At 35.7% G+C, this 26,350-nt stretch overlaps 10 protein-coding genes across 10 annotated transcripts; 5 read left to right on the top strand and 5 right to left on the bottom strand. All coding sequences in view use genetic code 12, as the record gives it.

Moving 5' to 3' along the window:
- Window positions 1-811: 811 nt before the first annotated feature.
- Window positions 812-2,440, top strand: GAL1 (galactokinase; the record flags this gene model as incomplete). Its single annotated transcript, XM_007372182.1, has 1 exon — window positions 812-2,440. A coding segment is annotated over one exon (964 nt), but the record flags the coding sequence as incomplete, so codon positions are not given.
- Window positions 2,441-4,728: 2,288 nt separating this feature from the next.
- Window positions 4,729-6,502, top strand: SHA3 (putative serine/threonine protein kinase; the record flags this gene model as incomplete). Its single annotated transcript, XM_007372181.1, has 1 exon — window positions 4,729-6,502. The coding sequence occupies one exon, from the start codon at window positions 4,807-4,809 to the stop codon at window positions 6,379-6,381; it is 1,575 nt and encodes a 524-aa protein (XP_007372243.1).
- A 1,872-nt stretch (window positions 6,503-8,374) lies between these two features.
- On the bottom strand, window positions 8,375-10,195 carry HGT2 (sugar porter family MFS transporter; the record flags this gene model as incomplete). Its single annotated transcript, XM_007372180.1, has 2 exons — window positions 8,375-8,381; window positions 8,464-10,195. The coding sequence occupies one exon, from the start codon at window positions 10,166-10,168 to the stop codon at window positions 8,540-8,542; it is 1,629 nt and encodes a 542-aa protein (XP_007372242.1).
- Window positions 10,196-12,595: 2,400 nt separating this feature from the next.
- On the bottom strand, window positions 12,596-14,511 carry HGT1.2 (sugar porter family MFS transporter; the record flags this gene model as incomplete). The annotated part of the gene is made up of 1 exon (XM_007372179.1): window positions 12,596-14,511. One exon carries the CDS (start codon window positions 14,234-14,236, stop codon window positions 12,596-12,598), a length of 1,641 nt encoding a protein of 546 aa, XP_007372241.1.
- Window positions 14,512-15,417: 906 nt separating this feature from the next.
- SPAPADRAFT_57919 (uncharacterized protein) lies at window positions 15,418-17,252 on the top strand (the record flags this gene model as incomplete). The annotated part of the gene is made up of 1 exon (XM_007372178.1): window positions 15,418-17,252. One exon carries the CDS (start codon window positions 15,457-15,459, stop codon window positions 16,423-16,425), a length of 969 nt encoding a protein of 322 aa, XP_007372240.1.
- Window positions 17,253-17,603: 351 nt separating this feature from the next.
- Window positions 17,604-21,296, top strand: ROA1 (Roa1p; the record flags this gene model as incomplete). Its single annotated transcript, XM_007372177.1, has 1 exon — window positions 17,604-21,296. One exon carries the CDS (start codon window positions 17,604-17,606, stop codon window positions 21,294-21,296), a length of 3,693 nt encoding a protein of 1,230 aa, XP_007372239.1.
- Window positions 21,297-22,478: 1,182 nt separating this feature from the next.
- On the top strand, window positions 22,479-24,095 carry SPAPADRAFT_57915 (uncharacterized protein; the record flags this gene model as incomplete). Its single annotated transcript, XM_007372176.1, has 2 exons — window positions 22,479-22,538; window positions 22,751-24,095. 2 exons carry the CDS (start codon window positions 22,510-22,512, stop codon window positions 23,871-23,873), a joined length of 1,152 nt encoding a protein of 383 aa, XP_007372238.1.
- A 58-nt stretch (window positions 24,096-24,153) lies between these two features.
- On the bottom strand, window positions 24,154-24,642 carry SPAPADRAFT_57912 (signal recognition particle subunit; the record flags this gene model as incomplete). The annotated part of the gene is made up of 1 exon (XM_007372175.1): window positions 24,154-24,642. The coding sequence occupies one exon, from the start codon at window positions 24,640-24,642 to the stop codon at window positions 24,154-24,156; it is 489 nt and encodes a 162-aa protein (XP_007372237.1).
- Window positions 24,643-24,774: 132 nt separating this feature from the next.
- SPAPADRAFT_53226 (uncharacterized protein) lies at window positions 24,775-25,323 on the bottom strand (the record flags this gene model as incomplete). Its single annotated transcript, XM_007372174.1, has 1 exon — window positions 24,775-25,323. One exon carries the CDS (start codon window positions 25,321-25,323, stop codon window positions 24,775-24,777), a length of 549 nt encoding a protein of 182 aa, XP_007372236.1.
- A 177-nt stretch (window positions 25,324-25,500) lies between these two features.
- On the bottom strand, window positions 25,501-26,337 carry SPAPADRAFT_47899 (uncharacterized protein; the record flags this gene model as incomplete). The annotated part of the gene is made up of 1 exon (XM_007372173.1): window positions 25,501-26,337. The coding sequence occupies one exon, from the start codon at window positions 26,335-26,337 to the stop codon at window positions 25,501-25,503; it is 837 nt and encodes a 278-aa protein (XP_007372235.1).
- Between the last annotated feature and the right edge of the window lie 13 nt (window positions 26,338-26,350).

The following is a 26,350-nucleotide window of genomic DNA, read 5'->3' as shown; positions in this document are numbered from 1 at the left end:
AAAATTCAGACTACTTTTTTTTTTTTATTTAACACAATAATAACAGTGAATGCATTAACGGCAAAATAAAATTTGTTTGCCACAAATTGCCTTGACACATACCAAAAGTACGAGTGGATAAAAGAAATTGGATCAAGGTAATGATAGCAGACAATGAATTTGTTTCAGCCACCACTGAATTGCCGCAATACTTCAATTAAACTTTTGTCTATCTTTGATGTTGGGTTGTATATGTAATAGTGGTTATTACTGAGCGGAGTTATTTATTATTTGGTCTCCTGAACCATGAGCCGTTACTTGAGTTCGTGATCATGTGTTGTTCTTGTTAGCTTTTCTTTTTAAGTAAGATCAACTGAAATCCAAAGTAGCATGACGTACAAACTGCAGATACCATACCAACCACTCCACAGCAAAAACACCCAAAAGCAGTAACCAATGTTTACATGGGCCAATTCCCTATACAGATCCATGCACATACTGTTTACATAAACAGGTGATTTTGCCGTATGCATGTTTTCCGTGGAGAGGAGATTATCCGGATATAATCTGATCCCCCCGATCTTCGGCGCATGGGCCTGCAAAAATTATTTCAGACACAGATTTTTTTCCCGCGTATCTATCAGACATTTTTTTGACATCCCCACCTGGGGCTCGTTAACTATGGGGAATTCCAATGTAACGTTGCAATTTCAGCCTCGATGGGGTCAAGGAATTTATTTTTTCAATTGGTGCACTTCAACCTGGGTCATTTTCTGGGAAAACTATATAAACAAGACACACCCCCCCCTCCCACTCAAAACAAACCAAGATTACCTTCAAGCCAAGATCGCAAAGTTTATCAAATTCTTACTATGTCTTCTCTTGTTCCTACTTTTACTGACTTGTCGTTCTACACTCACGATAACAAGTCAAGATACAATGACCTTGTAACTAAATTCAAAAAGAACTTCCCTGAATCTTCAGTGGAATTCTTCGCCAGATCTCCAGGTCGTGTCAACTTAATTGGTGACCATATTGATTATAACTTCTTCCCAGTTTTACCAATGGCAATTGAGGTTGATGTTGTTGCTGCTGTAGGTGTAAATGATAGTAATCAAATTGTCATTACCAATACCGACGAAAAGGATTTTCCTAAACAAGTAATTGAAATACCTTCAGATCCAAAAGTTTCAGTCACCATCGATAAAGCACAACATGGTTGGGGAAATTACTTCAAATGTGGTTTAATTGTCGCTCACAAATACTTATTGGAAAAAGGTCACAATGGTAAGGTTAAAGGTTTGAATATTATATTTGATGGTACTGTTCCAACTGGTGGAGGTCTTTCTTCATCAGCCGCATTCTGTGTTGCTTCAACTTTAGCTATTCTTCATGCTAATGGTGTTAAGGAATTGTCAAAATCTGACTTGACTAAGATCACCGTTGTTTCTGAACATTATGTTGGTGTTAATACCGGAGGTATGGACCAATGTGCTTCAGTATATGGTGAAACCAACAAGGCTTTACTTATTCAATTTAAACCAGAATTAAAAGGAACTCCATTTGAATTTCCAATCAAGAATTTAACATTTGTAATCACAAACAGTTTACAAGTTGCCAACAAGCATGAAACTGCCCCTATTCACTATAACTTGAGAGTTGTTGAAATGGGTATTGCCAGTGACTTATTAGCCAAGAAGCTCGGTCTTAAGGATTTACCTCAAGATTCTAATATTGACAGTAGCAGTTTAAGAGGAGTTATGGACGGTTATTATTCTACCTTGAATCAAGAAAAATGGGATGGAAATGATATTGATATCGGGATTGAAAGATTGACCAAGATGATCAACCTTGTTGAACAAGAATTAACTAACCAAACTGGATATTCCGTTAGCGAAGCCAGTAAAGAGTTGGGTCTTTCTGAACAAGAATTCCAAGAAAAGTACTTGACTGCTGTTCCAGTTAGATTCGAAACTTTGAAATTATATCAACGTGCCAAGCACGTATACCGTGAAAGTTTAAGAGTTTTACAAACATTAAAATTATTGAAATCTCCTATTTCCGACCCAGAACAATTCTTAGGCGAGCTTGGTAAGTTATTCAATGCTTCTCAAGTTGATTTGGACAATTTGAACAATTCTTCCAATGAAAAATTAAATGAAATTTGCCAAATTGCTCTTGATAATGGTGCTTATGGTTCAAGAATCACTGGTGCTGGATGGGGTGGATCAATTGTCCACCTAACCACTGTGGAAAAGGTCCCAGGATTAATCCAAGCTTTTACTGACAAGTATTACAAGAAGGAATTCCCAGATATTACCGAAGAAGAATTGCGTGAAGCTATTCTTGATAGTAAACCTGCTACTGGTAGTTGTATAATTAAGCTTTAAATAGTTTTTGTATGACATATATGTATAGTACAAAACAAGATTTATTATGAGTTTGTGTTCATTGCAATTTTGCAACTGTCATAGAAACAAAAAAATTCACGTTTATGGGTTGACCCCACGATCCTTAGTAGAAATATTAAATCTCGCATACCGTCAATGCAAGTTTATGCAAGTCACAAAATCCAGTTTGAGATCTATTATACACTACCTAAATGTTTTTTTTTTTGGGTTCCCAGGTATTACCAACTAAAATATTATCATAAGAAAATGGCTTAAAGGATATGCTTAGGGAGATTTTAGAACGATTATCTATCCACAAAATCTACAAGAAAAAGTGGTACAATAGATGTTGAAAAGGGAACACCCCCCCCCTCCATGATAACGCCATGTGAAATATATTTGAAACAGCTCACTTGGTCGCGATATAAGATTTCCGTTTTAACACGATAAAGGTCTCGCTAACCGTTATAATTTATTACAGACACAATCGAGTACAGATTCTAGACCGCCTAAACCTCGTCGTATAACCGTCTCTGATAGCAGAGATTTGGAGATTTTTTTTTTAGGGAGTCTCATGCAAGATGCGGAAATAGTCTCATAACCCAATTTTTGCGGTAGAAAATAATATACGATACTCCCTACACATAAATATGGAGATTACTCCCCCGACATCTATGTCAGTTTTCTTGAATGTGGATGTATATGTGAAGTTTACAAATGAACGTATTTTGAAAGTAAGCAGTATATCATCTTTTGCGGTTGGTGCCCACAAGACAAGAAAAAGAAATAACGAGGTGGTTTCCCACATTACAACAAAGTATGAAATTACATTTATCCACACCACACGGACCTGTCCGCGGGCAAGAAAAAAAAATTAATCGTTCCTAGTGTAGGTGTAACAAATTTTTGGTACCGCGGCACAAGGGTAAGCCAGGGATTGCGGGCGCTGTTGTCTTACTCCGCGCGCGCGCAGAGCCCGCCGCACGCGTCACCATTCATACGCTAATAAAAATATATGACCAGATTTTTTCGTTGTTAATAATTTTCATGATTTCATTTTTTTCTTAGCATTCACAAGCCTTGTTACAGGTATAGAATCCGGAACCTGCATGTAAAGAATAATTATGAGCTTGTTTTTTTGTCGCATGGAAAAGTCTTTTTTTTTTTTTCTTTGACTCGTTCCCATCACTGTATTTTATTTTTGTTCCTGGAATTTCCGATAAGGAAGATTTCCATACATCATACATCATACATGAGCTTAGTCATTGTTTTGATTAAGCGAAATGATGATGACGGTAATAAACTGAATTGCGCGACAAGAATTACCTATGATATAGTGCATAGTATTAGGTGGTGACGTATACCAATATCTACTGATTTCGCACAGCCACTTGGTTTAACTGCTTCTACAACAGGGTGATCCAGTTTCAGTTATACATTGAATAGCAACATAAGGGGATTGCGACCAAAGACTATATAGTTATTACGGCATATTTCGCCGAGGTTGTTGCAAATTGACTCTTGTAGATAAACGACTTCGTGCCAGAATCAAACGCCGCCCCTCTCTAGCCTTTCATCCGCTGAGGTACCTAGTTAAAAAAAATAGCGTTCGGAATAATTAGGAACGAAAAAAAGAGTTACTCATGACATCTGTTAGGTTTAAACTTTAAATTTGATATATTTAAAAAAATGAATTATTTTTTTACTCATTCACATTGTCACATGAGGTGACTTTAATCACATCACACCATCATCACAGATATTTTTTAAGTACATAATTAATTCAATCTTTTTTTTTTTTTTTTTTTTTTTACTTCGGTTGGGTGTTGGGCATAGGCAGGTGGTAGTAGTGAACTAGCCTTGTCCTGTGGTAAATTCAAATTTGTAAGGGGATTACATTGTGGGGATAGGGTGATCCCTTACCCAAAAGATTTAACATTCTAGTGGGATTGTGTCATTTTGGGAAGTGTATAGTGTCGGGTATTTATCAATAGTTTTATCTTAGTATATCTGTTCCGAACTTACCTTTTACGAGAAGATATCTCTATTACCCTTGCTACTTCGTATACAAAACAATATCTCTAACAAAAATTAAAAGAAAAACCGCATGCAACCAAAATAAACTAGATCCATAAAAAAAGAAAACAAATAAAAAAAAGAAATACAAAGCGGAAAACTATTCCATTCGCAGCTAAAAAAATAATATTTATAGAACATAAAAAATAATTCCCGAAAAAAAAATAAATACTGATTCTTTCTTTCTGATATTATTTTTCTATATCCTTTTTTGTGAATATATGAATATATATAACCCCATGCGATTTACCCAGTTTTCCCCGAGATAGTTTCTATTTTCCTTATCATTAATTACGAAAACAACAAACAACGAAAATAACACACATATAACACATATATCACATATAGTACAAAATACAAAATGACATTAGATGTATTATCATTCCAGGACCCCCATCCAGCTATGCATCAACAACAACAATATATAACTTCACAACAACAAGTGAAGAGACAGCAACATTCGCAAAGACCTAACCCAAATATGGTGTTAGATGGTTACATGTTGAGTCCCGAATTAAGATTCATCAAGAAGATTGGCGCTGGTACTTATGGATTGATTTACTTGGTTGAAAATATCACTACTGGTAGAAGATATGCTGCAAAGATGTTACTCAAGCAACCACCATTCAAGCAAGGAGATCCAAAGGATTCAAGTGGTAACAAAAAAATAATCCAGCAACACTTTTACCAATATTTTTTAACCAACCCAATGCCAGAACCAACTCCAGTCAATTTAGAATACATCAGACAAGATCAATCACACCAATACCAATTCATGACTGAGATTCAACTTCACTTGAAAGTCCATCATCACCCAAATGTTATCACCATCCATCAAGTTTATGAATTACAAGAGTTTGCCATTGTAATCTTGTTAGATTACTTTGAACAAGGTGATTTATTTGGAAATATCATTGACAGACAAATCTTCCAAAACCATACCGGAGACAAACAATTATTAATGAAGAACGCCATGTTGCAATTAATTGATGCCGTCGAATACTGTCACCAACAAAGCGTTTATCATTGTGATTTAAAGCCAGAAAATATTATGATTCATTATAATCCAAATTACAAAAGACCAGATAATTCTTGCATAATCGACTATAACGAGTTACATCTTGTACTTATAGACTTTGGTCTCGCAATGTCTTCAGACTTGATTTGCTGCAACGCATGTCGTGGGTCTTCTTTCTACATGGCTCCAGAAAGAACCACTAACTTCAACACTCATAGAGTTGTCAGAAACTTGGTTGATTTATCGCAATATCATTCAATTGAAATCAACAATACCACCGTCAATGAATCAAATTCAAAATATTTACCAACTTTAGCTGGTGATATTTGGTCTTTGGGAGTATTGTTTATCAATATCACATGCTCAAGAAATCCATGGCCAATCGCTTCATTCAACAACAGTCATAATGATGTATTCAAGAGTTATATCTTGAACAACAATAAAGATATCCTTGCATCAATCTTGCCAATTTCCAAACAATTCAATAGATTGCTTGATAGAATATTCCAATTAAACCCTAATGACAGAATCTCATTACCACAATTATATCAAGAGGTTATCAAGTGCAACTTCTTTAAAGATACTCCAAGTCATCATGCAAATACTGCCCCTACAACTACCACCATTCATGCTCGTCGTCACACAGTTGTTCCAGAATCCATTCCAAAACCAACTCACAAAGTTAACGAACAATTATACACACCACCTGAAACTACAAGATACAACTCTTATGTAAGTGACGAAGAAGAAAATATTGATGATGATGCCTACGAATATCAAGAACCACATCAAGAACCAGAGTTACAAAATCACAAATATTATTATCAAGAACAGCAACCACCCGCTTCTCAGATTTATGCTCATGTTCCTAAATTTAATTTGGAAACTCCTAGTAACAGTGTAGTTTACTTGGAATAATAATGATATACTAATAATTTGACGATAATTTACGATTTTGGGTTTGGATTTTAATTTTGGGTTATAGATTGATAGAGACTGACTTTAAGTAAAAAGTTTTTAGCAATATAAAAGTTACTTTGATTACACTTTCTGTAGGATACTTTGTAGTTACCCTAATTACAATGAGGGGTCTTGTGTCAACATGGTTGTTGTATGGTATTTGTGACTTGTTTTACGCAAAATACATTACCTCATCACCAATATCATATCATATCGATGACGACACTTCCGTCGTCATTCGAAAAAAAAATATTAAAATTATTTTTATGCAAAGGAAAACTTTTGAAACAATAAAAAGAACTCCGCGGCTCATTGTTTTAATGTTTCTTTTCTCTATTTAGATTTTACGGGCGGGCTCTGCTTAAAAAATAATCCCGCGGTGCGGAAAAGTCAGGAAGAGAACAATTTCTTGGCGAAATAATATTTCTTTTTACATAAAAAATTACATGCATTTAATTTTCTTTTCTGGGGTGGAAAAAGTTTCCCACTTGGTAATTAGCGTTTGGAAATCGGGCGATTAAGCTCTTACGTCAAATTTATTATTTCGTAAATTATTTTTATGCTATTGCGGCTAGAAAAACGTCATCTAATCATCCTCTTTTAATTTTCCTCCTTCCCGATAAAGCCAAAGATAAGTACAGGTCCGCCAAAAAAATACAAGTTTAATTACGCTGGCGCATTACATGGATAAAATATATTCCGGAGAGCGGATAGAAGCTTCGGCCGCAAGGCAAGGTAACTCATGGATTTATTTACCAAAAGCAGGATGTACATGTAACGCAGGTAATGTCATATTTCATTAACCCTTTTAGTTTGTGAAGGTCTAGACATCTGAAACATTTAAAGGCTTAGATAGAAAATTGCTAAAGTGAATCTCATCGGATATGGATATGAACGGGGGAATTTTTTAAGTCACTCCGAAGTCCATTGTCTAAAGATCGTCTAATCTCATGATAAAATTTTAGCTAAAACAGGGGTATCGCCAGAAAATAACACAAATCCGTTGGCAAAACTAATAACCGCCGCTACAGCAGTCGACTCCGTTGGTTGCAACAAAACGAGAACAGGTCATTAACCTGAAAATTATATTAAAGGGTCACTCTACTTTTTTTTTTTTTTTCCGTCTTGGCAGCAATGCTCATCTTTCCCTGCAAGATCAAAATTACGGACTAGCTGTAATTTCGCTGAGAAATACAGTTTTTAGTTTCGGAACAAGTTGTCAATTAGTTAAGTTTTGTTCATATTTTGATCCGAAACTAAATCAGACGCGAAAATTAATAGAAATAACTTAATAATTGATTTTAGATAACCCCGTGTATACCCGCCTTAGTTTTACGAGCGCGCCTAGACTCGAGCCTAATCCTGCAAATAGCCATTCTTAGCCAGCATAGTTCCGTTAGTCCCATGCATAAATCCTTTCGATCATTATTTTCATCTTGGTAAAAGCCTCGACTATAATTGAATACTTTGAAGAAAGGCGAGTGGCCGCCTTGCTGACTTGAAGATAGTTAGCTTTCATTCGTAAATATGTACTTTGTATCACGTTATTAATAGATTTGATTGCGATATAGATATTATGATCCAGTTTTATTTTAGCAATTTGTCGTATGTGATGACCAATTTTGATTTCCATAAGTAGACCGAGGGGTAAAATTATCTGATCAAATTCAGATAATGGTTCGTTACTGATCTTCTTTTTTTTTTTTATTTTTAACATTGACGATGATTTTATCCACCATTTGCGATTGTTAAAAAATAATGCAACAATAAACTTGTTCTTGGCCCATCATTCTACTATTCCTTAATCCCTCTTGTACTTCAAAGTTGATTTTCTTGGCAGGTATATAATACAAATGGTTAACCATTCGATATTCAAACCCCACAGCATCACCTGTTACTCCAAGAAGGCGATTCACACTCACCTCGTAGAATGGTGCCAGAATCAGTGTACTTGGTTCCTTGACCGAAATGAAAAGTAAAGTCGAAGCGAACACTACCACACCCTCTAAATCAAGCCTACATTGCAAAATTTTAGTTAACATTAATAGTATTTTTAAATTAAAACATTAATATCTAAATATAAAATTAAGAATCATCACATATATCATAAAACCTTTTAAACCTGGTTATCAGAATTAGTTTCAGCCATCAAATCACCTTCTTCCTTATGTTCAAGAGATAATTTTCTGGCAATTTCAGCATCTGAAGTAGCAGGAATATGTGGTTGCCATGAGGAAGATCTCCAAGCTGGAACATTTTCGTCCCACATTTGTCCGATTTCTTCCAATCTCTTACCTCTGGTTTCTGGGAAGCCAACAACGACGTGAATACCCATAACAATACAGAAAACACCGTAAATGATATAAGTCTTCCAAGAAATGTTTTGGAAACCAGATGGAGTGTACATAGCAATAGCGAAGTTGATAATCCAGTTAGCAGCAGTAGATAAAGCGTTACCTCTTTGGGAGATTCTAGAATCACCCCAGATTTCGGAACAGTAGACCCAGATACCGACACCCCACGAGGAAGCGAAGGAACAGACGAACAAGTAACAACAAGCAATAACACCTCTGGAAGCAGTCTTGTTTTCTTCAGGGATTCTAATGGTAACGGATTCATTACCTGAATCTGGCCATGGAACGGAGTAAGTAGCTAAGATACCAGCAACACCGAATTGGAAAATCATCATGAAAATAGCACCACCAATCAATAATGGTCTTCTACCAATTCTATCAAACAAGAATAAGGCAGGAACAGTAGTACCAGTGTTTAAAACGTATTGAATGGAAGAAGCAACCAAGTTAGCATTACCAGAGTAACCAGCCATTTGGAAAATATAAACGATATAGTACATCATAACGTTCATACCAGTTAATTGTTGCCAGATTTGAGCAAAGATAGCAGTCAAAGTTCTTCTGATATACTTCTTTCTGAATAAAGTAGCGTAACCAATAGACTTGGCACTTTCTTCAATCAAAAGTTGTTCCTTAATTTCACCAATTTCAACCAAGACATCTGGGTGTTCTCTGTCACCCTTGGCTTGGATTCTAGCAACAATATATTCAGCATCTTCCCAGTTACCTTGCTTAGCTAACCAACGTGGAGATTCTGGAATAAAGAAACAACCAACAAACAAAACTAAACCTGGAACAATTTGAATACCCCAAGCAATTCTGAATGAAGCAACACCGTCAATCTTACCTAAACCATAAGAAATATAGAACATAATTAAGATACCCAAGGTAACAGAGAATTGGAAAAGACCACCAATTAAACCTCTAATCTTTCTTGGAGCCAATTCAGCACCGTAAATTGGGGCAACGGAAGAACCGAAACCGACTCCAATACCAGAAATTAATCTACCAATGATCAATTGAGCACGATTTTGGGAAGAAGACTGAATAGCAGCACCAACCATCCAGAAGAATGAACAAACCAACAATGAAAATCTTCTACCGAATGGTTCGGAGACAAATGAGGAAGCAATGGAACCAAAGAAAGAACCTAAAGCCATACAGGAGGTAATGAAACCTTGAATGGTGGAACCTGGGTTATCAAAGAACTTGATATAAGATGGAGTACCAATGAAGGCAGACATGGAGGAAATATCGAAACCAAACATCATACCAGCGATGGTGGAAAACATAGCAATAACGTAAACATTGTAAATATTAGGAAAACGATCTAAGAAAGATCTAAACTTTAAGGCAGGCTTTGAAAAAGCACTCTCTATTTTAGAAGACATGATTTATAAACCTATTGGTATAAAGACAAAGAAAATTCCTGGAAACATCGGATTGAAACAGGGAGATCCAAAGTCTTTATATACTGCAAAATTTTCCTGGTTTTTGAGACCGGTGGGTCTTTCCCCTCATCATGCCCCAGCTGGGGCAACATATTTTTTTTGTTTTCGATGTACACAAAAATATTAAATCAGACAGAAAATAAGGATGTCTGGAAAAACTCAGAAAATCCGTGACAAAACCCGAACTTTGCGTAATTGTGTCGCCATTGTTATTCTGGCTTAGCCAGCAAAATAAGAATGACGAGAAAAAAAAAACCGTCCGTAATGTATTGTCACGCTCTTTTCTTTTTGGCGACTAAACATATTTATTACAGCCGATGGGTCCGTGATAGCAATGACTTCACCTATTTTACAACCGTATTACTAATAACCTTATACAGGAAAGATGATATAGCCAATCTGGGGTATGAGCTAAAAATCGAATCAGCAGACTAGATTAAACCCCGTTCTGACATTTTTTGTAGAACAATAGGCCCCCTTCCAGAAAAATTTTTTATCGGAAAATCACACAATGCTCATTTTTTCCGGACTCACCTACCATGCCCTACAAACATTACATTCTGACACATATTATTGGGCATGGGAGTCATAGCAACGTTGGGGCATCACCAGGTGTTCACAAGAAGGATTGAAATTTTCCGGCGAGATCCGTTCAAATAAATTACATCTTTGCCAATGTTTATAGTAATTAGACCATCAGGTGTTTAGTTCATGAGTGAGGGGGTGTGTGTATATATGAGGCTCATTGTTTTAGAGAAGGCGATAGGAAACAAGTGGAATGACAAATGTGTTCTCCAGGTGGGGTTGAAAAAAAAATCGGCACTTAAATCTAATTTACGAAGCCTAAGTCAATGTCAAATCATTTGCTTGGCAATTGATAAAAACCCGTTTTGTGCAAGACACATTATGGAAAAAAAAGTTTTTTCCGTTGATTTTTCCTTCTTGATTTGGAAGTTAATCCGACATTTCAAGAAAGTGGCAAATTAGTTTATTAGACATGTTTCACACAAGTTGCACCCCACTCATTGTTAAATACAAGTGGGGTTATTTCTCGTTGTTAAGTTAATACATTCAAGGTTAATTCTCGGAAAAAATTTTTGGGATATATTATTTACTATTATTTTTTAAGCAGACATTTTTTGAATCAGCGGATTAAAAGAAAAATCCCGCAAAAAATTCCTTTTAGGTAATGAACAAACGGGTGAGCAAGCATAAAGCATTCTAAAAAGAGATTTAAAATAGGAATAATGTACTTACAAATTAGACAATGTAAATTTCATTTCACCGAACTTTCCGCTTTGAAACTATACATCTCGCCACCTCAATGAATAAACTTTCGTGGTAAACTCCGCGAGTTTATTCTGAGTCGAGTCTACGTCACCTCATTAAGAGCTTTGCCGGAAAATCTGAAACGGAAAATATTTTCATGAAGCATGAAGCGGGGCTTCACGTAATACTTCTGGAAATAAACTACTAAATGCCTTGCGAACGGCAAGCATTTTAGTTTTTCCATTTGTGGTAAATTGGGTACAATGGAAGAAAAGTTTTCCAGATTTTTGTCTGATATTTGTCAAACTTAGTCATTCGGAAGAATTACCTAGTTCAGAATGAATGCCAAGTTTGTGTATTGTTATTGTCCAATTAAAATTTGTATCAGCAATGTTAGGTTATGTTTGTTTTTCTTTTTATTTTTTTTCGGTTTTGTGTTGTAACGTACAACAGTTATTTTCTGACAGTTTTTCCGATCTCCGTTCCGTATCCCCACCTTAATATTCAGACACTTTTTTTCAATTTTGTGGAGGAAAAATAAAATTGATCCGCCCACTTGTTTTGTAGTTGGGTTAGGATAATGCTAGGTTGCGTTAGCCTACGCATTAGCTGATGAATTTGTGGGAAAGGCGTTGTTAAGTAAACCAAGGGATCCGGGGAATACGGCGTATTTTACTAGTGTTTTCTATGATTCTGTAAGTACAATCAGAAAAAAGTATCTACAGATGCAACACAAATATTCTAAAATAATTAAAATCAGTTTGAAAGGAACAAAATTGTACTTCAAGGGTTTGTGCACTTGAAATATTCCCAAAAGGGAGAAATTTTTAACAATCCATAAACTTGAAGACGCGTTATACAAATCACATATGGGGTTCATAAACACAATACAAAGTCAACCTTGCTATTTGATACCATAATTTACGATTACAATAGGAAAAAAAATTGTAACTTTAAGCGAAGGGCGGAGAATCTCTATAGCTTGGATAGAGAATACAGTCCATCAAAGGTTAAAGCTTCTAAACTTAAATATACAAAAATAAAGTTTAGATTTAAAAGTAGAGACCATACAAATTGATACAAATATACCTAAAAAGTTTAAACTGAGGGATCCAGGATTGAAGGTCGCACAACACTACTTGCTCTTCGTTTTTCTTCACGTTCAAGAGATATTCTGGCAGCCTTTTCTGTTTCTGGGTTAATAGGAATAATTGGTGTCCAAGATCTAGACTGCCAAGCTGGAACATTTTCATCCCACATTTGACCAATTTCTTCCCATCTCTTGCCTCTAGTTTCTGGGAATCCAAAGAATACGTGAACAGTCATAAAGAAACAGAAAACACCATAAATAATATACGTCTTCCAAGAAATGTTTTTGAATCCAGATGGAGTATACATCCCAATAGCAAAATTGAAGATCCAATTAGCAGCAGTAGATAAAGCGTTACCTCTTTGAGAGATCCTTGAATCACCCCAGATTTCTGCACAATAAACCCAAATACCAACACCCCAGGTAGAGGCAAAAGAGCACACAAACAAGTAACAACAAGCAATAACACCTCTTGAAGCATACATTTTAGTATCTGGGATTTGAATGTTGACGGATTCATTGCCTGAATCTGGCCATGGAACAGAATGAACAGCCAAAGTTCCTGCAACTCCAAATTGGAATGCCATCATGCAAATGGCACCAACTATTAACAAAGGTCTTCTACCAACCCTATCAAGCAAAAGCAAAGCAGGAATAGTCATGACAACGTTTAATACATATTGAATCGAAGAAGCAATCAAGTTAGTATCACCAGTGAAACCAGCCATTTGGAACACGTAGACAATATAGTACATCATAACATTCATACCAGTCAATTGCTGCCAGATTTGAGAAGAAATAGCGGTAAAGGTTCTTCTAAAGTACTTTCTTGTGAATAAAGTTGCATAACCAATCGAGTTTGCGCTTTCCTCAACTAAAAGTTGGTCCTTAATTTCACCAATTTCGATCAAAACATCAGGATCATCTTTGTCACCATGGGCTTGGATTTTAGCAATAATATATTCAGTATCATCCCAGAAATCTCTTTTGGCTAACCAACGAGGCGATTCAGGGATAAAGAAACAGGCAGTAAATAAAATCAAACCAGGGATAATTTGCAAACCCCAAGCAATTCTAAACGAGGCAACACCGTCAATCTTACCTAAACCATAAGAAATATAGAACATAATTAAGATACCCAAGGTAACAGAGAATTGGAAAAGACCACCAATTAAACCTCTAATCTTTCTTGGAGCCAATTCAGCACCGTAAATTGGGGCAACGGAAGAACCGAAACCGACTCCAATACCAGAAATTAATCTACCAATGATCAATTGAGCACGATTTTGGGAAGAAGACTGAATAGCAGCACCAACCATCCAGAAGAATGAACAAACCAACAATGAAAATCTTCTACCGAATGGTTCGGAGACAAATGAGGAAGCAATGGAACCAAAGAAAGAACCTAAAGCCATACAGGAGGTAATGAAACCTTGAATGGTGGAACCTGGGTTGTCAAAAAAATTGATATAACTGTCAGTACCTATGAAGGCAGACATTGAAGAAATATCAAAACCAAACATCATACCTGCTATGGTAGAGCACATTGCAATCATGTAGATGTTGTAAATCTTAGGAAAGCGATCTAAAAAGTTTCTTACCTTGATAGCGGGGTCGAATAAAGCTTGATCAATTCTTGATAAAATCATTTTGCTGAATAAAAGATAATTCTTGTTGAATAAGCAATAACAAAAAAACTTTGAGTGGATGACATGGGTAAAGTCCTTTTATACTGCAAATTATACTTCACTATGCTGCTGACTCTGTCTTTTTACGAGGGGGCTCATAATTCTTATAAAATGACAAGGTTCGTTATTTCTGGGGTAAAATATTTCTTTCTTGTGACAAGACATTTCTGACTTCAAGACAGAAATTGTGCAATTTAATACTTTATTTCTTTGAATATAAGATGATAAATATCCAAGATATAGTTGGAATTCGAATCTCTATGCGAAATTCAGAATTATCTACTCTTCCAAAGGACTATCGGCCAGTATGAAAAGTTTTGTAGTATGCCATCCCCACGTCCTAAAACCAGTGCTCATATCCTAGAAGTGACGCCATTAAGAGCACTAAAAACCCAGTTAATGTTACATTTAAAGTCTCCAGACTCAAATAAATAGTAATATGAGTTTAATAATGGTCCGTTTTATTGGTTTCTGCATAAAACATGGGGTAAAAAAAGTTTATTTGCTGGTATTTTCCATCTGTATGGATGTCACACATATTCTCCATTGATATTGGCCCGTATTCAAGTAGTTTCATATGAGTGATTTCAAATGTGACAAAATATCGGACAATCTTTAGTACCTGGAAATTCGGAATCTCTTGGTAACTTCGTGCTGGACAGTAACAATATAAACTTCCTCCATACCAACCTTAATGGTTGTTATTTCTAAATATTATTAACTGGTGATTTTAGTCCCTATTGATTAAACTAAAATAGCTTTTTAACGCAACCTCAGTTCCAATACAAATGGTTTCATCAAATCCTGATATTGCAGCAACAACAAATTGACTGCGGAATTACCGCTCAGATTATTTTTCAGCCACCTGCAATTAAAAGGTTTGATTTCCAAGTAACAAAACACAGACATAGATAGTCAGGTAAGGTCGAAGAATCTATATACTAGATCCTGTCGCGACTTCTAGGCTGAAACCTTTTGCTCACAATAGACATAGGTTTTGGCTTACATTACATTCGCATACTATTGGCCATGGCCTTCTACTAAAAAAAAAAATAACCCCAAAAAATAACCCCAAAAAATAACCCCAAAAAAATATACCAAAAAAAATTTCACTTATCCAGATGAGGTTCGTTCGTTTCTTTACAATGTCAACACCCAAGAAAATCAAGTTGTCACCCAAAATGGTTCAAATTTGCACTCATTCCGGCTCATTCCACGCTGATGAATCACTCGCTGTTTATTTACTCAGATTGTTGCCACAATTCTCTGATTCTACCTTAGTTAGATCTCGTAATCCGAGCGATTGGGAAGCTAGTGATATCGTCGTTGATGTCAGTGGTAAATACGATGGTGTCAAGTATTTCGACCATCACCAACGTGAATTCAATGAAGTTTTCAATGGAAATTACAAAACTAAGTTGTCATCAGCAGGTTTGATCTATAAGCATTATGGTAGGGATATCATTAAACACGTGTTGAAGTTGTCTGAAGACAAGGATGTTGAATTCTTATACGATAAAGTTTACAAGGAATTTATAGAATCACTTGATGCTAATGATAATGGTATCAACAACTATCCTAAGGATGCCACTCCAAAGTTCCATGACAAGAACATTACTTTACCTTCAATGGTCTCCCGTTTGAACCCATCTTGGAATGAAAGTTGTACTGATGCTGATTTCGACCGTCAATTCTTAAAGAGTACTGAATTAATGGGTTCTGCATTTTTGGCCTTATTAGAAGGATACGGAAAGTCCTGGTTACCTGCCAAATCTATTGTTCAAGACGCCTTCGACCAAAGGTTTGAAGTTGATAAATCTGGTGAAATCCTTGTTTTATCTCAATTCTGTCCATGGAAAGAACATTTGTATGCTATTGAGCAAGAAAACAATGCCGAAGGTGAGATCAAATTCGTGTTATTCAAAGATTCTACCGATAAATGGAGAGTTTCCACCGTTTCTGTCACTTCGAGTTCTTTTGAGTTCAGATTAGGTCTTCCAGAAGAATTAAGAGGATTAAGAGATGAAGAATTAAGTGAAAAGAGTGGAGTTGAAGGGTGTATCTTTATTCATGCTGCTGGTTTCATTGGAGGGGCAAATTCCGAAGAATCCGTTTTGAAATTAGCTAGATTATCTTTACAAAAGAAATAAGCTCTGGGTGGATTATTTTAATAGGTTATTCCATATTAATGACAATTTGTAATATAGAGGTAAACAAAGGACATTAAGTTATAAAGCGTTTTTTTTTCTACCATGTATGATTACCACCATGAGACAGTTGCTGAACTTTTATTTTCTGGATTGTCTAATTTTTGCAAAAGGTTAAGAGCTCATACAGTTCAAAGCGCAATATGCTTTTGTGACAGTTTTTTTTAGATAGTAAGGGATCAAGCCGTTACTAGTTCAATTCCGTTGTATATTGTTTCATGTACTTTTTATATCGTAAGATATTGTTGCATGTCACTCTAGACCTTGGTAGACACACTTTGGTAGCGGCCAACTAGCACATGTAGGCCCTAGATAACTGTTGTTTCTGTCTTGTCTTGACACTGTAATGCTTACCGTTTCTTCCGAGGAACTTGAATCGGTACCTTGCTATTGTTTTATTTGCAGTTAAGTGCGGAAGAACCAGGAATGAAAAAGCCACATTCCGAAATTGCGCTTTGCCCTAACCTGATGGTATCAACCTTCCCAGCCAAGAATACTTTGAATGCATAACGTCTTAAAAAGGATTATTCTGATACCAGCACCCAATAGCAAGCATAAGGAATTTTTAATTCGTGGCTATTCCATACTAAATAAAACTACATCAAACCAGGCACGGTAAATCAGTAACACAAAAGGAAATAGCCAGGTTAGCAGTATTCTACAATGAATTGGGGCGCTTTTGTATGGGGTTACAATGTTACTTGTAATATTCTGAGGCTTAAGTCCATTAAATATCGCTCAAGGGGTAAATCACTAAAATTTGTATTATCAATGACTAATAACCATTATAGGAACCAATTGCGCTTTTGACAAGAAAAAAATAATTCCGCAGTTTTCATCTCCTCCATGCACAATGCATCTCGCCAAGAAAGGTCAAAAAATTATGATAAAAAACGATGGAAATTCCGTTGGATCATAAAAGTTTGTGACTTGCTTATTTAAATACAAACTCAAGTCTCGAAATCAGTGTATAACGCTGTTTGAAATATAAATGTTCTTTATATAGCACGATGATGGCTCCTAACATACTACAAATTCCAGATCATCAGAGGGTTGGCTTAATGGTACGACATTTGTCGGTGTCCGTAAAATCTCAAATCCCAAAGACAACAGACCAAGAAATGGAAACTTCTGGCGAGCTAGATCAATCTCACAAGATTTTGAATGATATAAGTTTTGAACTCAAGAGTGGTCTGATGATGGCTATAATGGGAGGTTCAGGTAGCGGGAAAACAACCTTGTTGAATACCTTATCTCAACGGACCAATATCAATAATAAGAAATTACTTTTCACAGGTTCAATAACTTATACCAGACAGGAGAACCTTTCTCATATTAGTCATGCATACATGTTGCAAAATGACTTGTTTCTTCCAGGATTAACAGTCTTTGAAACCCTCAAGTCCCAAGCTGACTTACGTTTACCATCTCGTATAACCCACGTAGAGAAGTTGCAATTAATAGACTATATCTTGGGAGTTTTGGGAATTGCACACGTGAAAAATACAAGAGTAGCTGACTTTTCTTCACATTCTTCTAGTCTTTCAGGCGGTGAACAAAGGCGAGTGTCGTTGGCTGTACAATTATTGTCACGCCCCTCGATATTATTTCTTGATGAACCAACTACAGGCTTGGATAGTTCAACATCATTAAAGTTGATAACGTTGCTTCAACAGCTCTCTTCTGAATTTGGGATGTCAATAGTGGTTTCTATTCACCAGCCTCGACTGGAAATTATGAAGTTGTTTGACGAAATTTGCCTTTTAACAAGAGGTGGAAGAATGGTTTATTTCGGAAATGTCGATCATGCCCAAACATATTTTGACGGTCTTGACTTTTTGGAAGGATCTTCTGCTGATTACTTTAATCATATCGAATACATCATGGGATTGTCGGTCAAAGATACAACTTCACGTGAACGTGAGCATCAAACTATAGCTCGAATCGATAAGCTAGTTAAAATGTGGAAAGAAAATCACGAAGAATATCAAGATGATGACAAGAAACCTGATTCATTTGAAGATAATTTGAAATTATTTATTCGTGGAAAAGAAGACCGGATTTCATTTTGGAAAGAATTAATTATTCTCACTAAACGTACATTCGTACTTTCATACAGAGACATACAGGGTCTCTTGGTGTTGAACTTCGGTGCAATAATCGTATCTGTAACACTAGGATGGATGTTTTTCCAACCAAAACATGATTTGGCAGGTATAAGATCTCTCACTTCCTCGCTTTATGTCATGCTAGAAGTGGTTGCTTTTTGTCCCATGTATTATGAAATTGAACGATTATGGTTAACTGATGGGGTATTCTTCTATCGTGAATATCTGGAGAACTGGGTAACCATCTCTGGGTTTATGATATCTCGTCGTCTAGGAAAATTTCTACTTGAAGATCTTCCGATGTCTATTATATTTGCGGTAGTTTCATACTTTATGTGGGGATTAGGGTTTTCCAATGGAAGCAACTTTGGAGTATATTTTGCATTGGTTTTAATTATTGAGCTTTGTTGTATGGCATCACTGATGCTTTGTTTCGCACTTGCTCCGACTTTACCAATATCTGCACTAATTGTTAATATCTTCTACCAATTACAAAATAGTGCTTGTGGATTTTTCGTAAATGCAGCTACCATGCCTGTGTATGTGAGATGGACCAAATATATTGCTCATTTCTGGTATGCATTTGGAGCTTTGGCGTCCAACCAGTTCAGTGGCTGGGTTGGAGAATGTCCTTTTGAAGAAGGTGACGTTCGATGTGTAAGCTATACTGGTGACTATCAATTGGAACTCTTGGGGTTCCCTAGGGGATGGATTGGTGAACCTATTGGAATCTTGATTTGCTGGTTTGTGGGGTATTTGTTTCTTGCGGGTATTGCTATCTACTTCAAGAGGTTTGATGTTAGAATGGCAAAGACAAGAGAGAATAAGTTTGAGGATGAACAACAAGAGGAAGAAGAAAGAAACAAGGAAATAAGTGGAGGTAGTTCAGTTATTGAACCGCAATCCCCTCCATCTACTCCTACTAATGAGGTTAATAATGATGATTTTCAAATTGATATCGAAAATATTCACCTTTCAGTTAAAAAGACTAGATTTAACAAACAAGCTAAATGCATTCTTGATGGGATTAATGCAACTTTCCATGCCAATGCAGTCAATGTAATAATGGGCCCTTCGGGAAGTGGTAAGACAACATTATTAAACTACCTATCTAACCGTCTTCCTAAATCCTCGTCATATATAAATCTGGGACTGATCAAGGTCAATCATCATCAGACTATAACTCAGGAAGAACTAGCCAAGATCGGTGCTTATGTTACCCAACATGATACTTCATTAATCGACAACTTGACAGTAAGAGAAACGTTATATTATCAAGCAAAAATCAGACTTCCCTTAAAAGAACACAAGAATATTCATACAATAATAAATAGTCTCATCAGACACACTGGTCTTGTTGACTGTGCAGATACTGTTATTGGCTCTGATTTTGTCAAGGGTATTAGTGGTGGTGAGAAACGAAGAGTTTCCATTGCTATTCAATTATTATCTAAACCGAAGGTACTATTTTTAGATGAACCCACCTCAGGTTTGGATTCATCTACAGCAGAAACTATATATTCACTCTTGGAAACCTTAGCTAAAGAGAATGGCACAACGGTTATTCTCACTATTCATCAGCCGAGTTATGAGATGTTTTGTACGTTTGGATCACTTTTATTATTGGGATATGGTGGAAAAGTTATATATCAGGGAGATTCAATTGGTGTAATCAAATATTTGTCGCGATTAGGATACCCAATGAAAAAGGATACAAATGTTGCTGATTTTGTGTTAGATTTAGTTTCCAAAAGAGAAGAAGGCGAAGGTTCCATTACTGACTACTTGAGCAATAATTGGAACAACAATGAGAAGGAACGTATTATAACTTATTGTTCGAGTGAGAATTTAGATATTAGACAGCATTTCCATAAGAGATTACCATTTCGAGTTACATTCCCAACGATAGTTGAACGACAGGTCGTAACATCATACCGCTCGCCGGATGTGGTTTTTAGTCGGACAGGACAAATTATATTATTAGCCATTGTGCATACCTTATATTTTGCACCATTGAGAAATACTCAGGACGGGATCAGCAACAGGTTAGGTTTAATTCAAGAAGTTTTAAACTTGTACTTTGTTGGGTTGGTGAACAATATAAGTTTATACCCATTTGAACGTAATTTATTCTACCAAGAGTATAAAGATGGCGTATATGGAGTCAGTGAATTTGGAATTTCATATTTCCTTAATGAGTTGCCGACTGAGATAATTCCTAGTCTATTTTTCGCGGCATTGATTGTGTTTGCATGTGGTTTACCACGTACAGTAAATATGTTCTTTGCCATGTATGGAACTGCTGCTCTTTCGATTAACTGTGGTGAATCCTTGGGTATTGTTGTTAACAGTTGCTTCAATCATATGGGAGTTGCCACTAATGTGTTGACGGTTTTTGTGATCATTGCAATTTTCATGGGTGGGACTATGAGTTTACACATGCCGCTGTTTTTCAAAGGTATTAATTACATTAGTCCTATGAAATATGCTGTTGCCATATGTGCGAATTTGGGACTCAGGGGACAAGTATTTGAATGTAGTACTGGTTTGGACGAATGTGTGTTTGAAACTGGTGAAGCGGTATTAGAATATTATAATTTGAAGGCAGATCTTGGGCCCATGGTTGGAGGATTGATAGCTTGTTTTGTACTTTATAGAGTGATTGCTATTGCTTCGATTTACGTGCGGGTTAAATGGTTTAATTAGTATATATAGACTTTATATAATTATAGACATTATTTTATTTACTTGATTTTGTTGTTGGCTGCAAATTATTCGCGCTATAATTTTTTACCAAAGAAAGAAATATTCCTGGACAACAAAATCAAATACAGATCTCCTAGAGCAGCTGGCTTGCAAATCGTTTCTTTAATATATATAAGGGAAATAATGCAATCACTTTCCCATATCATTCAACCAATATTTACGAAATAGAATCAGTGCCAAAATGCTATGGTTCAATTTGAATTGCTTGAAAAATACGTCTTGTATCGTGTCATCGCGTTACTTCAGTGATTTGACGCGGTGGAATAAAATTTGAAAACACTTGGAAAATATGATCGGGCTTTTAACTCAGATTCACTCACAAAATCAAATAATTTTTGTTGAAGTTTTACATAAACAATTGAAAACTGCAAGAGAACAATCGAGAAGCTTATTAATATGCAGGTATCGGAGTCATTCGGCATCACAACCCATACACACACATATTGTTGCAGGCAATACACAAGCGAATTAAGAAAATGAACCAATACAGAACCAAGAATTTATATACATAAACACATGAAGAGAACAAATTTCAACGGTATTTTATGATCTCGATTTTCTTTTTTTTCTTGTTTTGTTTTTTTTCTTCAAGCGGAGACAGACAAACAGAAAGCTGCATTACTGCAAGTATACAGCTCTGTCCATGTAGGTGTTGTCAACAAAGTTATATGATATTTGAAACTGGTTTGTGGATGTATTTCGTATTTCTTCTTTGTCTCTGGGCTTTAACTACGCGTATTCTATGTTAACTCAAGACTTTCTTCCGATGAATTAGTTGGCCAAAACAAACATAAACAATGGTATGAAGAAAAAAAAATTGATTAAAAAATAAAATACACACACACACTTTTAGCAAAAAATATTATAAACAGCAGCAAAGATTAAAAAAGACTACACCACACACGCACCATTTTAAATTTACCACATTTACAACAATCGAGGTTATTCACTTTACATAAACAAATAAACAAACCAAACAACCAAACTTACACTATTAAAGTTTTCTTTTTTTTTCTCATTTATAAAATTTTGATATTTTTCTTTTAATTTTCAGGTTTGATCGATTTTTCTTTCTCCCTTCTTTTCCTTCTTTTCTTTTCCTTTTCTTCCTTTCCTTTCTTCCTTCCAGTTTAGTATTATAATAATAGTTAAGATGACAAAATATACTTATACTATCAGGTGGTATGTTACCTTGCACATTCACAACAATGGCAGCAAATCTTATGAACTTACACAAACAGGGATCAAATAAGATCTATTTTTTTTGGCCCTGTTGTCTGACTCAAATCTTCCCCTCTTCCCTTATCAGGAGTCATAACTATACACGCCGTGCTTTTTAGTTGCCATCTATTTATTACACAATCAAATGCATTGATATACTAACTATTAACTAGGCCTACCGTTGATGCTCATATCAAGTCCATCCAGATCACGGGTACTTTTGATAATTGGTCCAGATCAATTCCCGCAAAAACTGATTTCACTCAGGGGTATTCCCAAGAAATTATCACTAATGAAAAACAAAACATTGTTTTCAAATTTGTTCTTAATGACAATGATTGGATCACTAATGATCAATTCAAGATTCAATATGATGAAAGTGGTAATTCCAACAATGTTATTGAAGCTGATGAATTGATTGAAGTTGATGCTCCAATTACTGATGCTACTGTCAAATCTGAAGAATTAAATAGCAAGGATGTTGAAGAAGAAATTGTTGACAATAAGCATATTGCTGAAACTGCTAGAGATATTCCTCAAGAAATTGCTGCTCCAGAAGAAATTGAAGAACTCGTTGAAGTTCCTGATGTTGAAGATGAAGAACCAGTTGAGAATATCAAGAAAGAAGTTGCTGCTCCAATTGAACAATTTGAGGAAGATACGCACTATAGTCCTGAAAACGAAATTAATTCCAGTGCTGTTCTTGTTTCTGAAGAAGATCCTGTTCATGTTGAAGTTCCTGAACATTCAATTCAATCTCCTTCAAAGTCAATCATTACTTCTGAAGATGAAATTATTTCTGATATTGATGAGAAATCTTCATCTCCAATTTCTACCCAACCGGTTCACGCTCAACAGCAATCCTTATCTCAAGTTTTGACTTCATCTTCTTCATTTGCTGCAGTTTCTTTGCCTCCTTCCCTGTCTGAACAAGACTACGAACACCTTAAAGGTGAAGATGCCGATGCTGAAGAAGATTTCGATACCCCAACTAACTCCTTGGGTAATTCAAGTGCTGATAAACAAAATGATGAATTCACTTTATCCTCTAATCAAGCTACTACTGCTGCTACCGCTGCTTCAGATAAACCTATCAAGCCAGTGTTGTTATCACAACCATCTGAATCTACAATTGAAATGACTAAAGAAAATATCATGAAGATTCCAGGTGGATATCCAGCCAGTCCAGAACCAAAGGCTACTGCTGCTGCTGCTGCTGCTGCTGCTTCTCCAAAGAAAGAAGCTGGAAGTAGAAGAGAGAATCTTATTTCCAGATTCAAGAGTTTATTTAGATAGGGCGTTGATGTTGCAATGTTGCATATTTATTCCCTTTTTTTTGTGAGTTTATTTGAACATCAATTTTGCCATTTTACTTGTGTTTTTATGTATAGAATTTTAAAGGTAATTTGGCAGTCTTTGTTCTTGCTCCCCAGTGTGTATTAGTTTAGTATTTCTTGTTTTTCATGGATCTGTTTATGGCTCCAACTTTCATTATTTAATATATTAAGTTATTGTTACAGCTAACGTTATATCATTAATGCTATTTCGATTATCCTATTTACTCATACAAATAGAACTAATTCTTCTTCTTCTTTTTCTTATTTTTCTTCTTTGATTGAGCAGCAGAAGGAGCAACACTAGTACCTGTACCAGTAGCAGCAGCATTGCTAACAACTTCTGGTGTTCCTTCTGGAGCTGGTGTGGTTTCTTCCTCCACAGCATCATATTTGACATTTGTCATCAAACTTCCCAATCCAACAACATGAGTATTATCACTGTCATTGACACCCTTTGGACCTACGAAATTCAATATTCTTGATAATTCTTTGATTTTGAATGTGTTGAATTTAATGCATTTTCCTGAATTTGGTTCGTATAACTTGAAATTGACTGAATGAGTAGCCACGGCGTGTTTCGGTTTCGTTACTGATTCCTTGGTATTCTTGCTACTGTGTTTCTTCGAAACATTGGTGTAAGTTATGGATAATGTTGTGGTGGTGGGATATGTAGAGTATAATTCTGAGGCTAGCTCAATGAATGATTCAATGTTTGATACTTTAGGCATTATATCTAAGCTAGGATTATATGGTATTTAATTTTATATAGTACACTGATAGTTAATTAAAATTGTCGGTTGAAATTTTTTTTCTGTCATGTTTTTTTTACACTTTATTAATGTGCAAAATCTCTACTCACACTATCTATACTTCATAGTAGGACCTTTCTCCCTTCTAGCCTCCAACTTTTGTTGACGTTTACTCTTACCTGAAGCTGACTTTTCTTCAGCGGTGGAAGTAGTTTCTTGCTGTTGTTGACCTTTATTTTTAAAAAATGGAGAAACAATTCCATATAATTTGTAACATGCAAATCCTGGAATAACTGAGTACCCCCACCATACTTTATTAGTACCGAAAATAATCATCAAAATGTCAAACAACCAAGTTAAGTAAATCACGTCAAAGAAATATTCAAATAATCCACCTTGTTGATGAATGTCTTGTCCCAGCTTGACCAATTTATCATACCCTTTCTCCTTGACATACTTTGGTCTACCAGAAGCTTCCAAGTTATATTGAAGAAGGAAACTTGGAATGGATAATAGCAACCATGGTAAGAATGATGCAGGACGATGAAGGAAAAATATAGCAATGATGACTAGTAAGTTGATCCCTGCAGATATGAGATGGAGTTGGTTTAATGTTTTCACGTTGGCAGCTGCCAACTTTTTCGAACTTTGTGCAGCCATTACCTTTAAAGCTAAGCAATAACACTGTGGTGATTTTATTTTGAATTTTTTTTTTTTTGTCTTCGACTTACAAGTGGTCTGGTAAGGACACAAAATAAGGGTACACACAATATTTAGATTATTAATTATATATAAGTTTATATATATATATATAAATAGATGTATAAACTTGACAAACTAATTGGTCTTGGCTGGTTCCTTTGGTAATTGAATCTTGTTCAAATATTGTAAGATCACAGTCTTAATTCTTTGGTAAGTTTGTAATGCAGAAGCATTAGTAGCTAAAGCCTGATTAACCTTGGCATCATATTGGGAAACGACATCCTTGGTGTATTGATTGCTTTCAAATCTAAACTTGTTAAACACAACAACTGCGAAAAATATAACAGTTCTGGTAACAGCATATACAATATCAAACTTAAATACCAAATTGTACAAGTAGGCAGGAATCAAGGAGAATGCTGAAGTTACCAACAATACCATTTCTGCACTTGAAGCAAAATACAATGCCGGTTGATTGAATCTCAGGGTGAATTGGGTAAGTAAGGTGTTTAATCTTTGCTGTGCTTGTAATGATGGCAAAGCAATTCCCAACAAGTGGTTTTGGAAGTAGTTTATAATATGGAATATAGCAAAGATAACATAGGAGTATAAACTAGATGTAATTACACCAACTTTAAAACTTGTCACATAAAACACAGCAGCCAAGGCAAGATATTGGACGTTTTCGTCACGTAACAATCTAGGGCTAATTGAAACCTTTTTAGGTCCCTTAAAATATACTTGTTTGATCACAATCACATAGGTCACAATGATTGATAATAATGAAAATTGATAGTATCTTAATGAAGACTTGGGGTTGAAAAACCCAGTGATGGTACTGACCAAGAAAAATAAAACACCAAACACATGGCCCAAGAACCAATAGAATTGTTGAGTGGTGAAAAGTACAGTCAATTGCTGTACTGGACTTTGTTGTCTGTTAGCAGTGTTAGTGGCTGGTCTGGTAGACATCTTTAACTTCTAG

This window comes from Spathaspora passalidarum, assembly GCF_000223485.1.
Source record: "Spathaspora passalidarum NRRL Y-27907 unplaced genomic scaffold SPAPAscaffold_1, whole genome shotgun sequence".
Classification (NCBI taxonomy): domain Eukaryota; kingdom Fungi; phylum Ascomycota; class Pichiomycetes; order Serinales; family Debaryomycetaceae; genus Spathaspora; species Spathaspora passalidarum.
The sequence above is the reverse complement of the archived record's forward strand: the minus strand, read 5'-3'. Positions and strand labels throughout refer to the sequence as shown.